General features: G+C 39.3%; 2 protein-coding genes across 7 annotated transcripts; both read left to right on the top strand.

The window, feature by feature from the left end:
• The first annotated feature begins 204 nt into the window (after positions 1-204).
• Positions 205-2,409, top strand: LOC112188002 (WAT1-related protein At4g15540). 4 transcript variants are annotated; one of them, XM_024326996.2, is made up of 8 exons: positions 206-520; positions 617-679; positions 790-903; positions 995-1,193; positions 1,277-1,438; positions 1,540-1,691; positions 1,834-1,949; positions 2,105-2,409. In XM_024326996.2, the coding sequence occupies exons 1-8, from the start codon at positions 327-329 to the stop codon at positions 2,224-2,226; spliced, it is 1,122 nt and encodes a 373-aa protein (XP_024182764.1). In that variant the 5' UTR covers positions 206-326; the 3' UTR covers positions 2,227-2,409. The 4 variants fall into 4 exon arrangements, with proteins under 4 accessions (XP_024182765.1, XP_024182764.1, XP_040370689.1 ...); XM_040514755.1 differs by having other exon boundaries at positions 1,834-1,989; XM_024326998.2 differs by having other exon boundaries at positions 296-520; positions 622-679.
• Positions 2,410-2,680: 271 nt separating this feature from the next.
• On the top strand, positions 2,681-14,547 carry LOC112188001 (WAT1-related protein At4g15540). Of its 3 annotated transcripts, none has more exons than XM_024326994.2 (9): positions 2,681-3,226; positions 3,323-3,385; positions 3,469-3,582; positions 4,572-4,770; positions 11,592-11,669; positions 11,825-11,986; positions 12,095-12,246; positions 12,393-12,511; positions 13,007-13,195. In XM_024326994.2, exons 1-9 carry the CDS (start codon positions 3,036-3,038, stop codon positions 13,159-13,161), a joined length of 1,233 nt encoding a protein of 410 aa, XP_024182762.2. In that variant the 5' UTR covers positions 2,681-3,035; the 3' UTR covers positions 13,162-13,195. The 3 variants fall into 3 exon arrangements, with proteins under 3 accessions (XP_024182762.2, XP_040370688.1, XP_024182761.2); XM_040514754.1 differs by lacking the exon at positions 13,007-13,195 and adding an exon at positions 14,496-14,547 and having other exon boundaries at positions 2,682-3,226; positions 3,320-3,385; positions 4,527-4,770; XM_024326993.2 differs by having other exon boundaries at positions 2,745-3,226; positions 3,320-3,385.

Here is a 14,547-nt window from a genome sequence, read left to right as displayed (position 1 = left end):
ATTTACCAAATGTGCAAACCATTATACATTATTGGAAGTAAGTTTCAAAAGAAGAGAGTACAACATTTACATGAGCCTAAGAGAAATCTTTTGGTTTTTGAAGCCTAAATGTCAAAGTGTAGGGTCACTGATAATCTAATTGCTTTTTTAAAGATAGAATTTGATTCCTTTAGACATATATGATTATGGTAATTGAATAAATGAAGGTTAGCTTGAAAGGAAAGACAGAATAATAACTTAAAGAGGAAGCAAATTGATAAAGAAGCAATAAGATAATCTTCTTCTTTATGAATTTGCATTAAGAACTGTCTCTGTGTGTGTGAGCAATGGCATGGAGGTATGCTCAGAAGGATTTAATTCTGCCATTCACCGCCATGGTTACAATGGAATGCATCTATGTTGGGTTGAACATCTTCTTTAAAGCAGCCACCTCAAGAGGGTTAAGCTACTATGTCTTCATTGTCTACTCTTATGCAGTTGCTACTCTTCTTCTCCTTCCTCTACCTTTCATCTTTCGCAGGTAAGTAACTCGGAAATTTTTCTCTGAACTTCACACAAATATCAAAAAGTGCATACATGCACTAAGGCCATTCTTCTTTACATAACTGATATGCAGAACAGGGCTTCCTCCATTCAAGCTCTCACTCCTCTTTGAACTCTTCCTCCTTGGACTGACAAGGTATATAGTTTGATTTTATAACAGTCAAGAATTAGCTGCCTAAATTATGAATTTTTACATTGAAATTGCTGATATATGTTTGATAATTTATGTCCATATGTTTTATATAGGTTTTTGGGTAATTTATGTCTATATAAAGGTATTGAATACAGTTCACCAACCCTTGCTTCTGCTATTGGCAACCTGTCTCCAGCTTTTGTATTCATACTAGCTGTAATCTTCAGGTTTTCACTTATTTTCTTCACGTCTCATCTCTGACTAATTAGTACATATGAGGTATTTTCTTCGTTTAATTTGGCTGCCTAAATTCTCTAGGATGGAAAGTCTAAGTTTCAGAAGCAGCAGCAGTCAAGCCAAAGTCATGGGCACTTTAGTATCAATATCAGGTGCAATGGTAGTGGTTCTCTATAAGGGACCAACTATTCTATCCACTACAGCAGAAAAGAATTGGGTAAAAGGTGGCCTATTGGTCGCTGTTGGGTTCCTTATGTTCTCAACCTGGTCTATCCTTCAGGTGCTTTAAACCTGCCTATTTCGTAACTCAAATGTACATATGTCAAAAATACTAGTGTGTTAAATTTCTCTAGCATGTTGCAGAAACATATCATGAAGACAACGTGCACAGATGAGCTAGTCCTTGCCTTCTTAAACAACCTGTGTGGGACAATTATATCAGCACCTGTATGTTTCTTAGAAGAAAAAGAGTTGGGTGCCTGGATAGTGAGGCCTGGTATACCGTTGCTTGCCATTTTATACTCGGTAAGACACTAGTGGCCGTAATACCTATATTTTGTTGGCTCATCCCCCAACAGCTTAAGTTTGTTAAGGTCTGGTGATTGGCCGACTCTATTTTTGTGTAGGGAGCCTTTGGTTCATCCCTCAACATTCTAGTTCACATGTGGGGCGTGAACGTCAAGGGTCCTGTCTATGTATCGAGCTTCAAGCCATTGTCAATTGCCATTGCTGCAGCTTCTGGTGTCATTTTCCTTGGTGATGATCTCCATCTTGGCATGTCTGTCTCTTTCTCTCTTCATGTTATGTAATTACTTTTTCAAAAGTTTCTTAATCAACAAGATTATAATCAAATTCGAGAAGAAAGAAGCAGCTAATCTGGTATTTTGTGTTAAACACTATTCATATCCCAATTTTTGCAGTGTTGTTGGAGCTGTAATGCTATCCATAGGGTTGTTTGCAGTACTATGGGGAAAGGCAAAGGAAGAAGAAATGAGTGAAGACTCTTGCTTTGGTAGCTTGAGAGGGTTACCTATTTGTAAGAAACCTCTGTTGGAAAGCTACAAAGTTGAAAACATGTAACATTATTTTTCTTATTAATACTAGCTGATTAAAGATTTTTCAGAAGGGCAAAAATGTCAATTGTTTACATCAAAAGTCATGTAATAATAAGCTGAAACTTCCTTCGAGCAGATGCAGCGGAGTACCTATTGGAGGACCAATTGGAGAATTATGGCTTCCTAGCTAATGCAGCGGCAAAATCTTGCCCGACTGATTGGAGGGGCCCACATGCCAGGCAGTTCGATGATCGATAATTAGCAAATCTTTTGCCCGACCGCTGGTGGTGGGTCCATAGCACATGGGCCTGCTGGCAACATTTTTTTCTTTTTTCTTTTTTCTTTTTTGACTAATCTTATTTGATAACAATAACTTAATTTTAACCGTTGGATGGAATGATCCAATGACTGTAATTAAATGACAACGGTAATTTTTTTTCACTCTAAAAATTAATCTAGAAGGTAAAAAAAATCTTAAATTTATTTTCAAAAATTCTATAAATACCAATTCCCCCACCTTAATTTCTCACACCAAAATTTCTAAAAATTTTACCTCTCCATCTTCTTCCTCCATCAATTCATGAACAATTTGAATAGAGGATTATTTAAATTTGAAGTGTGAATAGTGGATTGGCAGACAAATTGCCTTTCATTGGTGCATTGTGTAAGCTAGAGGCAATTGCCAATTTGGGATGAACAGTGGATTTGTAGTACCAATTTGGTTGGCAAATCAGCAATTGCCCTTGGTTCATGGGTGCATTTGCTCTTAGTCTATATGTTGCTAAGATATCAGACAATTATGACTCAACAAGCTACACATTTTCCTTGGCAAAAGTCTAAAGCACATGGAGGTAAGCCTGAAAGGAAAGCTAGAGTTGAAGAGAACAAATGGGCTAAAAGCAGCCATAGGCAAAGCAAGAGTGTGACAATGATATATTGGTGCACCAACCACGAATTAAAATACTTCCTTAAGAAAAAGGTCTTCAAATAAGGAACAGCTCCTTGAAAACCTCGCCCAAAAAAAAAAACTTCATTGAGAAATGATTTAGACAGAGAGAGAGAGAGAGATGGCAGGGAGGTCTTGTTACAGAGATGTGTTGCCCTTTGCAGCCATGGTTACAGTGGAGAGCACCAACGTCGGCTTAAACATCTTGTTCAAGTTAGCAACCACAAAAGGGTTGAGTTACTATGTGTTCATTGTCTACTCTTATGCTTTTGCCACTGTTCTTCTCCTCCCTCTTCCTTTCATTTTTCCCAGGTACTAATCCATATAATATACTGTCTTAATTTTACACTGCAGCCTGACATATTCGCCCCATTCTATATTCTTATTTACACATCTCATATGCAGCAGAACAAGGCTTCCTCCATTGAACTTCTCTCTTCTCTTTAAAGCTTTCCTCCTTGGACTGATCGGGTATGAAATTATTACTTGAACACAAAGCTATGTGCCCTGTTCTTCTTACAGTTAAAAGTGATGGCATATTTTTGATCAAGCAGGTTTGTGGCAAACATTTGTGCATATAAAGGTATAGATTACAGTTCACCAACTCTTGCTTCAGCTATGAGCAACCTCACTCCGGCTTTTACATTCATACTTGCCGTCATCTTCAGGTTAATATCACTTGCTTTTCTTCTAATTTTTGTGAACCTGGACCATAGAATCATATATGATTGCGTTTGTTTACCTGGATATAGAGGGTGGATTTGATTAATGATCTCCAATCTGATTAGGAATTTTATGTTTGGATGTATGGACAACTTCCAGGCAGATTACTTATATCCCGATCAAACCTTGATATCAAATCCAGTTGAAAAGGTCTGATATAACTTATCCAATTGAAACCCCGCACTCCCACCACTATAAAATTCAAATAAAAAAGATAAACACAATAGAACGCGTGAGCCTTCCGTATCGTCTTCAACCTGATTCAGTTATAACCATCCTCTGTCTCATCATCTTCCTCCATTGTACTTCCTGCCGGCTTTTCAATTTCGCCGATGTATCTGATCTTCGGTGCTCTGCAACACATCGAGATCAGTGGAATGGTAGAATTGTGCCGCCGGTAGACATGGATTCTGTCCGAAAGCACAGAATGGCTTATTCTAGAGATACCCTTTCCGATGAAGATTGAACTTCATCTGCAGCTGCAGCTTATTCCAATTTATATCATTATTAATAATTTGAAATTTAATTGTATATTTTCATGGTATGAAAATCTTTTTGGAGTAGGAAAAGAATTTTATTTTAGTTGTTTAATTTCATTGATTTTGTTCAAATTTCCCTATCCAGTCATGCCATTATCTGTTGTTTCAAACACTAGATAAGAACAGCAAATTCTAATCCCAAACCAATCCAATTTATAACAATTACCGATCCAATCTAGTCAACTCTGCCAAACGCGGCCTTTAAATATCTTCTACCTGGTTTAGTGAAAGCCGCCAACTAAAAGACCAGAGCTTCTAATTTAGCTTACTTTTTTATTCTTCGATTGATTAAAACAGAATTTTTTTTTTTTTTTTTATGCATTAGTTCTTGTTTCTCTTATTGTAAGCAGCTTTAATGTAATTGGGTGTGCATTTGTGGATGCCTCAAATAATAGGATGGAAAGGCTGAGTTTGAGAAGCACCAACACTCGAGCCAAAGTCATGGGTACTATAGTGTCAGTATCAGGTGCTCTTGTAGTGGTTCTCTGTAAGGGCCCAACAATTCTATCCAATACGTCAGAGAGAAATTGGGTAAAAGGTGGCCTATTGCTCACTGTCGGGTACCTTCTGTTCTCTGCCTGGTCTATACTTCAGGTAATTTCAAAAAGTTACTAAAATATGTTGTAGGAGAATGGAATTGTGTGTATATTATTGATAACAGGAGCCCTTTAAATAGGGAGTTACAAGGTACCAAAAAGCTAATAGAATCTGATTACAATTAAATACCTAGAACATATTCCTATTACAATTCTAAACCCTAGTTTGTAAAGACACACATTATGTCGACATCCTTCAACACTCCCCCTTATGCCGCTCAAACTTGGTGATGACGCTTTGATTGTTGCCTCGTTAAAAACCTTGCCAGGTAACAAAAACTCTGTGGGACAAAAATAACCCTGGTCGAAGGACAAAAAGAGCACAACACGTCCTTCACTCTTCGAGATCGAACATGTAGACATCATGTCTCCCCCTGATGTCAATATCTCCCCCTGATTGCTACAATCATGGGAGTTCGGATAACTTTCTCAATCTGATGCTCTTCACATGTTTCTCGAAGGTGGATTTTGGTAACGACTTAGTAAATAAGTCCGCTACATTATCCTCTGATCGGATTTGTTTCACTTCAATATTTAGAAGTGCTTGTTGTCATTTTGATGGAGGGTAAGAGGAGCATGGAAGGTGGCATTTTGCCTTGTGTGGTATGATATCACACTTCCGTCATTTCTTTTCTCTCTCTGTAAGGATAGAACAAGCCCATATCAATCGTACCTCTCAAATATCGAAAGATCATCTTTATACCAATCTAATGGCGTTGCGTTGGTGCGGGGCTATATCTAGCCAACAAGTTCATAATAATTGAGGTGTCCGGTCTTGTATTGTATTAAATACAATAATGCGCCTATTGTACATAAGTAAGCATTTCTGCTATTAACACGTTTTCATCATTATCCCTGGGACGAAACGGATCCCTTTTAGGGTCAAGACTACGGACGACCATGGTGCATCTTTAACTTTATCAAAAAAATGCCTAAGCATCTATTGACACGGTATACAAGTTCTGAATCTAGACAAAACCGTGTTCTCCCAAGGTCCTTCCTCTCAAACTCGGATTTCAGGTGTTCAGCGGTTTCCCTTAACTCTCAAGGGTTCCAATTATGTTTATCAACATAAACCGTGAAGATTGCAAATCCGGAACTTGTCATGGAAACGCGTGGGCATAATTCATCATATCCCTTCCCAATCAAGTAGTCATTTTAGTGAGCATTTCAACCTCGTTGCAAATACGCTCCGTGGTCTAGAGCCACTTGACTTGGGTAAATGAAGTCCACAAGAACCTTCATTATATTCTGTATCTACATCCCTATAGAGATACGTAGTGACCACATTTGTAAGCTGCATCTTCAGTTATTTGGAAACTACCAAACTGACAAGGTAGTGGAGTGTAATGACATCCATTACGAGAGAATATGTTTTCTCGTAGTCGATTTCAGGGCGTTGTGAGAAACCTTGCGCCATAAGGCGAGATTACCATCTCTTTTTCTCAGCACGCTATCTAACGAAGACCTATTAATATCAATAGGTTTTATGTTAGGAGGTGTTGGCATCTCAGGCTCGAAATCCTTCCTCTTCGTTAGTGAACCCAAATATTCAACCTGAATCTCATCTTTTCATTTAGGCCAATTTTCTCTACGTTGGCATTCTTTAACGGAGTAAGGTTTGATGTCATTGGTCTCAACAATTCCACGTCCTCATGTACACTAGTGTAGTTTGTAGAGATCTCTATATTCTCAGGAATTGGTTCTAACATTGAGGCGTACCCCAACGATGTCTCTTGGACATAACCACAATCCAAAATATTCTCATGAGACGGATTTTGAGTATCAATGATCAATAGATCAAGTTGTGCCAAACTCGCTCTCTTCTTAGGGCGAGAATCCATCGAATCTATGAGTCTCCTACTCTCTCTAGCGGAACCCATGGCCTATGACGCCATTATGCCACTTTTGTGGCGTCACCATACCACCATCCATGATTGTGGTGCAGTACCCATCTTCTCTGGGTGGCACCATGTCCTCTTGTGGAAACATCAATCCTTACAGGCATGTTTGCAGCAGGTATATGTGATCTCGTCACTTTTAGGGGATCAAGATGTGACACAGTGGAGACAGACCACGACAATTCATGTCGTTCCTGTTGAACATTGACTTTCTAATCTCCCCCTAACGACGGGAAAACTGTCTCATCAAAATGACAATTCGCAAATCCAGCGAAATAGAGATCGCCTGTCAAAAGTTCTACATAGCGGACTTACAATTGGAGACTCATGTCCAATAAATATATATATATATATATATATATATATATATATGCATTCGTTGCAATGACTCATGTTGATGCGCTGTGGCGGCGCAATTGGCACATGAACCGCAAACTCAAATATGCATAAATACGAGATATTTATACTCGAACCCAATCACTAGCTGTAACGCTAATAAAAGTTGAGTGGATGCTATGAGTCGTAGACGAATGAGCATAGCTGCATGCGATATTGCATAACACAAGCGGAAAATATTGGTGCGCATTACCAAAGTCCGGGCTACCATCGTAGTCTTTTACTGGTGTCTTTTCCGCCAGACCAATTGGGTGTGTACATGAGAATATGATACTTGATATCAATACCCAATGATATGCAATAGTCATCAAAAAATTTAGATGTAAACTCTCTAGCATTATCAAGTCAAATTGACTGAATGGGATGATCTGGGTAGTGAGCCCGTAGCCATATGTTATGTGCTATGAGTGTAGTATAAGCAGCATTATGAGTGGATAATGGCACAACACGGAACCAGCGTGTTTGCATATCAACCAACACCATAAAACATCTATACGGTCCGCAAGTTGGTTGATCAAATCCACAGAATTCCCTTTGATTCTTTGTGAGAATGGAATTATTTCCTCAATCTCCTTTGCATAGGATGGTCTCAATTCTAAATAACAAACTTTACAGAACGAAACATGGGCCTTATAATCAACCAATGAAGGTTTTGGTTAAGCCACAATATCACAATAGACTTGAGAAGTAGAGAGAGGAGTTTATGGCGTCAATGCCATGTATTTGCCGCAGGGGGTAGGCGGCGCTGGCCATGTATGGCCGGTCTTTGCACAATCATGGCGCCATGAGGCGCATGTGCAGCTCCTCGAACCAATTCTTGGTTCTTACTTTTCTTCATTCTGAAAATGGATGTCCGTGTAAAGTTTTTAATACACGGATCATCATGTCAAAGCCTATATGTGTCAGAATCTCATAAGTCGTCTCTCATGACATGGTTGGATCAATAACTCGAATAGTGGTTGCATACAACCCACTAGAGCGACACATAAGTTTCTCTAATACTTGTTTATGTCCGTAGTCATTAGAGGTGATGCAAAGGAACTCTGTCCATTCTCATAATGTGTTTCCGCATGAAAACCATTGGCTCTTATATAATAAAGTTCGAATTAAGGTATGTCCAAGACATTAAATAAAAGAATTGACACTTTATTAATAGCCAACGATTACATCAAAGTTTCCAAAATCTAATCCAAAATAAAATCAAACTAAGACACATTGTAGTCACTTTGTCCGTTTGGTAACTCCAATCAAATATGACCAGGAAAGTAGAGAGAGATGTTGGTGGAGCGAGGCTCTCTTAAGTACCAATAATCTCAATGACTTTTCTAGACATCACATTTATTGGGTCATTTATTGAGTTAATACATAAGAAAGAGTTAATACAATTGTCATTTATTGACTAAGGCATATTGCCATTACAAAAGTTCTTGGAAAAATAAAAGAACTAATCTAATCAAAGTCTGTTGCATCCTTGTGCACTTCATCTTCAGCTTTGAAGTCCTCTATAGTGAGATTGACATCTCCACCATCTTCTTCTTCTTCTTCTGCAAGGTACATTTCTTGCTCTCTCAGGTCCCTGTATGTCCTGTATCTTGCAGCTAGTTGCTCGCTTGTCTTACATTGCTTGAACCAATGCTCAATTGATCCACATCGATGACACTCATCATTGTGGTTGCCTCCCTTTAATTGAGGTGCACGTTGTGGGCATTCCCTAAGAGGGTTGGTGCCACCACCACGACCCATGGCGCCACCATTACGGCTAGGGATACCACGACCCCCTCTCCCACGTGTGGCATTACCACCACGTGTATCCACACCAAACTTGCAGTTTCCTTCCTGGTTAGGGCGGTTATATGGGCCCGTACGTCCCTCATGTCCCCCATTCTTAGGGTACCGCTCCTTGCGCCCTCCTTTGGGTGCATTATAATTCGCCTGATGAACCCTTTTAGTTCCAATGGACCTTGAATTATAATTCCTCACGACTATGTTATCATGTTTCTCAGCTACAGATATAACATGAATAAGGTGATGAAACCTCGTGATCCGTCCAGCATTGACTTCAGTACGGTATTGCTTTGAGACCACAATGGCTGAAACGGGGAAGGTGGAGATAGTTTCTCAATTAGCTCTTGCTCTGTGACAGGTTGTCCACAAAATCTCAACATGGATTGTAAGCGAAGAGCCTCTGAATTATATTCAGCAACAGACTTGAAATCAGCAAAGCGCAGATTGTTCCATTGAACCTTCAAGTCAGGGAGGAGGGAATCTTGGACATTGCCAAAACGCTCTTCTAGCGTTACCCATAGCTCTCTTGCATTCTTGATCGACATATACTACAATCTGAGTGCCTTGTCCATATGTCGTCGCATCAAGATAACCGCTTGAGCTTGCTTTGTAGGTGTTCGAACGAACACAAGATCCGGGTTAGGTGCCTGGATTATGGGTAATATTCCCTTTAAAGTGAGATGGTTCTCAACATCGGTTACCCAACTGTGGTAATCCGAGCCTGTTGAGTCAAGCGTGGGAAAGTCAAGTCTAGGTTCATTTGACATCCTGAAAATAAGAAGAGAAGATACATTAGTTTCGGAGTTAAACTTCCACGAAAACTAAAACAATAAGATTTCCGAGCTATGCTACCAAGAAATCAATTTCCAAGAATCTCTTTTGGATTAGACCAAACAATGATGTTTTAATATGGTCACAATTTGATGCTTGTGGACGCTCTTAGTCCAAGCATTATGAACACTGTTAGTTCATACGAACGCTCTTAGTTCGTTTAATTTTGAACACTCTTAGTTCGTTAAGCGTGAATCCCCACAATTCCGCTTTGTTAAATACTCAACATCATTTGGCAACATATATTCCGATATTCTGCATAAAATAAAAGAATTTAAAATACAAGAAAGCAGCAACTTTAATTACAAAAACTTACGTGATGATTTTGGGCTTGAGAACACGTGCTTGTTGATGCAGGCGTGTAGTTAAATTTGCCGGAATCTGGTCGGAAATTGGCAGTTGGTGGGCTGCCCTTCTCCCTTTTTTTTTTCTTTTTTTCGGGCCCAAGCCTGCTCCTTCCCCTTTTCTTTTTTTCTTCCTTTTTTTTTCTTTTCCTTTTTTTCTTTCCGGGCCCACTCCTTCCCCTTCTTCTTCTGTGCGTCTTCTTCTGCTTTCTTTTGTTTTCTGTTTTTTTTTTTTCTCGCTGGCAGAAGGTGTGCAGCTTCGGCAGGGCGAGGCAGCAGGTGGGCAGGGAAGCAGGCAGGGCGCGGGCTTGTAAGGATGCAGGCTGGCTGGCAGGGACGCAGGCAGGCCGCTGGTTGCTGGGATCTGCAAGGCGTGGGACTGCTGGGTGGGGCAGAGGCGTGTTGGACTAAGGCTGCGCAGGGATGGTTTAGGCAGGCGAGGAGTTGCGCGGGGGCAGTGAGAGGGACCGCGCAGGTGTGCTGGGATACAGATCGAGATGGAGGCTGGTGATGTGGGCACAGGCTGGGCCTGAGAGAGACTGCGTAGGTGTGCTGCTATGCTAGCAAGGGAGGCCGATGTTGTACGCGCAAGCGGGTGGTGGCGTGGGCTAGACTGGAGGCCGGTGGGGTTGACAGCAGAGAGAAAAGTTTTTTTTTTCAAAGTTAGGGTTTTTGGTTTTTCTTTTCTTTTAGGCTAGGGTTAGGGCTCGTGCTGATAACGTATTGTAAAAGAATGGAATTGTGTGTATATTATTGATAATAGGAGCCCTTTAAATAGGGAGTTATAAGGTACCAAAAAGGTAATAGAATCCGATTACAATTGAATACCTAGAACACATTCCTATTACAATTCTAAACCCTAGTTTGTAGAGGCACACATTATGTCGACATCCTTCAACAAAATACACTGTTTTGGACTAATGACATTTTTAGTCCATGTAATTATGGCAATCAAGGTCTCGTAGTTTAGTTAAGCTCGCAACCAACTTCAGTTTGTTATATCCACCACATAAGGAGACGGAAAAATGTAAAAAGAGTCCAACTTGGTGATTTTGAGGTAAGAATGTAAGATCAGAACCTAAGGTGATCAAAGGTAATGTCTATCATTGCAATTTATGCGGGAAGCGTGAACACGATAGTAAGAGGTTTCGTCAAGCATCGAAAGCCATATGAGATGAGCTTGAATCCACTAGCAATTACGGGTACAGCAGTAAGAAACATAGTGAAACTTCTCTAATATTTGGTTTGTTTATTGATAACTTGAATGAAAATTACAATCGAAGAGATGCCTTATATAGGGCACATAGAATAAACCTAATACAACTAGAAAACAAAAAGAACAATTTATTATAGACTAAAACTAGGAAACCTAATTAAATAAAAATCGGAAATAAAATCCTGGATATTAAAAAATATTACGCAAACATATATTTGAAATCTCAACCAAGATTTCGCTCGAGAATCCCGATATATCGAAAAGAGTAATTATGATTAATTCCATCATTAAGAAGCCTATTTGAATACCAATTTTTAATATTCAAATCATTCTTCTTAATGTGCAGACGCTTCTTTCTTTTCGAGATTCTTTATTAAAGTTGGCTAAAATCTCATCCTACACTAGCAATCCATTGAAGTTGATAGTAAGTGTAACTAAACTACGGGACCTTATTAATGGTTGAAATCAAAAGTACATTAACCAAAGCAGAAAACCAGATAACAATCTTATTGTCCTAAAAAAAAAAATCAACCTGGTTCCTGGCCTACTAGTTATGAATTTTGTAGCATGTTGTCACAGACTCATTTCATGAAGACATACCCGGTTGAGCTAGTTTGGGCATTGTTATACAACTTGTTTGGAACCATTATATCAGCACCAGTCTGTTTATTCATAGCCGAAACAAACTTAAGTGCCTGGAGACTACGGCCTGGCGTAGCATTGATTGCCATTATATACTCGGTAAGAAACTAATTAGATCGAGAACTATCATACATAATAAGGTGCTACCAGCCAACACAATGGTAATGTGGAATTAACTGGAATATTTTTGTGTTTCCATAAGTTTAGGGGCTCATTATTTCAGCGTTCAGCACCATTGTTTCGACATGGAGCCTAAACTTGAAGGGTCCTGTGTATGTGTCAATCTTCAAGCCATTGTCGATTGGCATTGCTGCCGCATCCAGTGTCATATTCCTCGGCGATGATCTCTTTCTCGGCAGGTCTTGCTCACTCTCTCCTTGGTGTTATTACTTCTTTCTTCAAGAGTTAATCAACTTTATGACAGGAAAAAAGCTGCAACTAACCTTTCAAAAAAAAAAAAAAACAAAAAAGAAGCTGGAACTAATGTTGATACCAAAATTTGCAGTGTTTTTGGAGCTGTAATGATATCCATAGGGTTTTATGGTGTAATATGGGGACAGGCAAAGGAAGAAGAAATGAGAGATCAAGACTATGAGTTTGATAGCTTGAAAGGGCTACATAACGGTAAGGCACCATTATTGGAAACCTACAAAGTTGAAAGTGTATAACATTAAGTGTATCCATGGATATTAGTTTATTAGAATTGTTTCAGCAGCAAGGTGTAGTTTGTGTTCAAGAACAAATTACATCTAAAGCATAAACAAGCCCAAAATCTTTCAGAGGTGAAAATTGTTTAAGGAAAAGAGAATTGTAGAGAGAATTGGGAGAATAGTTGTATCTTTTATTGATAATAGGAGCCTCTATTTATAGGGAGTACAAGTACATAATGTTTGAGTACAAGGAATCCTATTCTAATTAGAACTAAGAATCTAGAACAATCTTCTCCTATTACAACAATAGAAAGTAGGTGAAATGATCATTTACTCATTTTTAGCTTAAAAATTGCCCACTTACTCAAACACTCTAAGAGATTATTTCTCTAATACCCAATTAAGTTTTTTTTAATTCATTTTTATTTATTTTTGGGACAATTTTGCCCTCTCCTTCTTTGTCACCTAGAGAAAGAAGTCATTAGAGACCGGAGTAAAGCTGGTGGACTCCGGCAACTGGTGACCCGTTTCCGGCGACCGGTGACCGGTGACTTGAATCCGACTACCAGACTGGTGACCAAATTCCGACGTCTGAATTTATTTCTCCCTAATAATAACCAATAACCATATTATTGCCCCCCCTAGTAATCATATTATTGCCCCCCAATACTCATATTATTATCTCCCAATAATCATATTATTGCCCTCTAGTTAATTGCATAAACTCCCAAAACCAAAATGAATACACTACAGGCACAATTGATCAATTTATATGCATATTATTGCCCCCCAATACTTATATTATTGCCCCGCAATAGACATGTATAACTACTCAATAAAACTTTTTTTTTTCATTCTTCTTTCTTCTTTCCTTATAAACCTTCTGCCAAATTTACCAAAAAACAAAAAATAAGGCCACCCAGGAAAAACCAAGCAGTGGAAGTTATTATTACAAACTCAGAAAGCAACAAGAGGGTCGGAGGCAAAGAGGTCGCCGATGTCTTGGAAATAGTAGTAAGTTGTGGTGGCGGAGGATCCGAACCCAAAATCCATAGCCGAATCGGCGAAGATGTGGCCTAAATTTTCGAAATCGCAAAAGCTCTCTTTGAAAACAACGACTCCGGTTGCAGCCCGGGACCGGAGATACAATCAAGTTGCGATTTCCGTGATGATCAGTCGCCTGCAAGAGAGACAGAAGCAAATCAAAGACATACCTGATTCTACTGGTAGTCGTCGACTCCTTTAGAAGGTCCAGCCCGGCCTCGCTGAGCTTCTCAGCCAAGAGGACCGTCGGCTTGGAGTCAAGCCTGGCAGCGGAGAGCACAACGACTAGGCGATGGTGAGAGCCGGCGTCGTGGGCGTCCTACTGGAGAGAGAGAGAGAGAGAGTTTGAGAAGAGAGAGATTGATGAGTTTCAATTTAACCAATAGGGGCAAAATTGATAATAGATGTTAGACTGGGTAAATGAGGTTAAAAAAACTTTTTGTGGAGTAAGTGGGCAATTTTTAAGCTGAAATTGGGTAAGTGGTCACGGCCCCTAGAAAGTAATTCTAGTTTGGTAAGGCACACATAATCATGATATCCTTCAACACACCTCCTTGTGCTGTTCAAACGTGATGTCATCGTGACACCATGGCACTTTAAATGTTGTCTCATTAAAAACCTTGCTCGAGTAATAAAAATCCTGTGGGACAAAAACAACCTCGAGAAGGAGAAAAGGAGCACAACATGCCCTTCACTCTTCGAGATTAAATAAGTAGACATCATGCCTCCCCCTAATGTCGAGATTTCCCCTGATTACTACATTATGATAGGAGCATTTTAATGCGATGTTTTAATTATTATTTCCTCATATTTACTTAGTTATTTCCTTAAATAAATCCTTATTGTTTAGGAAAGTTTCCATTATTAGAAAGTTTCTATTTTTAGTAATTTTAATAAAAGTTTCTATTTTCTAGGTACCTTGGAATAAATGGAGTTGAAATGAGCTGAAATGAAAAAATGGAGTTT

The sequence above is a fragment of the Rosa chinensis genome, chromosome 2 (assembly GCF_002994745.2).
Source record: "Rosa chinensis cultivar Old Blush chromosome 2, RchiOBHm-V2, whole genome shotgun sequence".
Lineage (NCBI taxonomy): Eukaryota > Viridiplantae > Streptophyta > Magnoliopsida > Rosales > Rosaceae > Rosa > Rosa chinensis.
The sequence above is the reverse complement of the archived record's forward strand: the minus strand, read 5'-3'. Positions and strand labels throughout refer to the sequence as shown.

Coding starts and splice junctions, on each gene's coding strand:
- LOC112188002 (XM_024326996.2), top strand. CDS start 327: ATGGCATGGAGGTATGCTCAGAAGGATTTAATTCTGCCATTCACCGCC. Junction 680..789: donor TTCCTCCTTGGACTGACAAG/GTATATAGTTTG, acceptor TGTTTTATATAG/GTTTTTGGGTAATTTATGTC. Junction 904..994: donor ATACTAGCTGTAATCTTCAG/GTTTTCACTTAT, acceptor TAAATTCTCTAG/GATGGAAAGTCTAAGTTTCA.
- LOC112188001 (XM_024326993.2), top strand. CDS start 3,036: ATGGCAGGGAGGTCTTGTTACAGAGATGTGTTGCCCTTTGCAGCCATG. Junction 11,670..11,824: donor GCAATCCATTGAAGTTGATA/GTAAGTGTAACT, acceptor ATGTTGTCACAG/ACTCATTTCATGAAGACATA. Junction 12,512..13,006: donor CTTGAAAGGGCTACATAACG/GTAAGGCACCAT, acceptor TTTGTCACCTAG/AGAAAGAAGTCATTAGAGAC.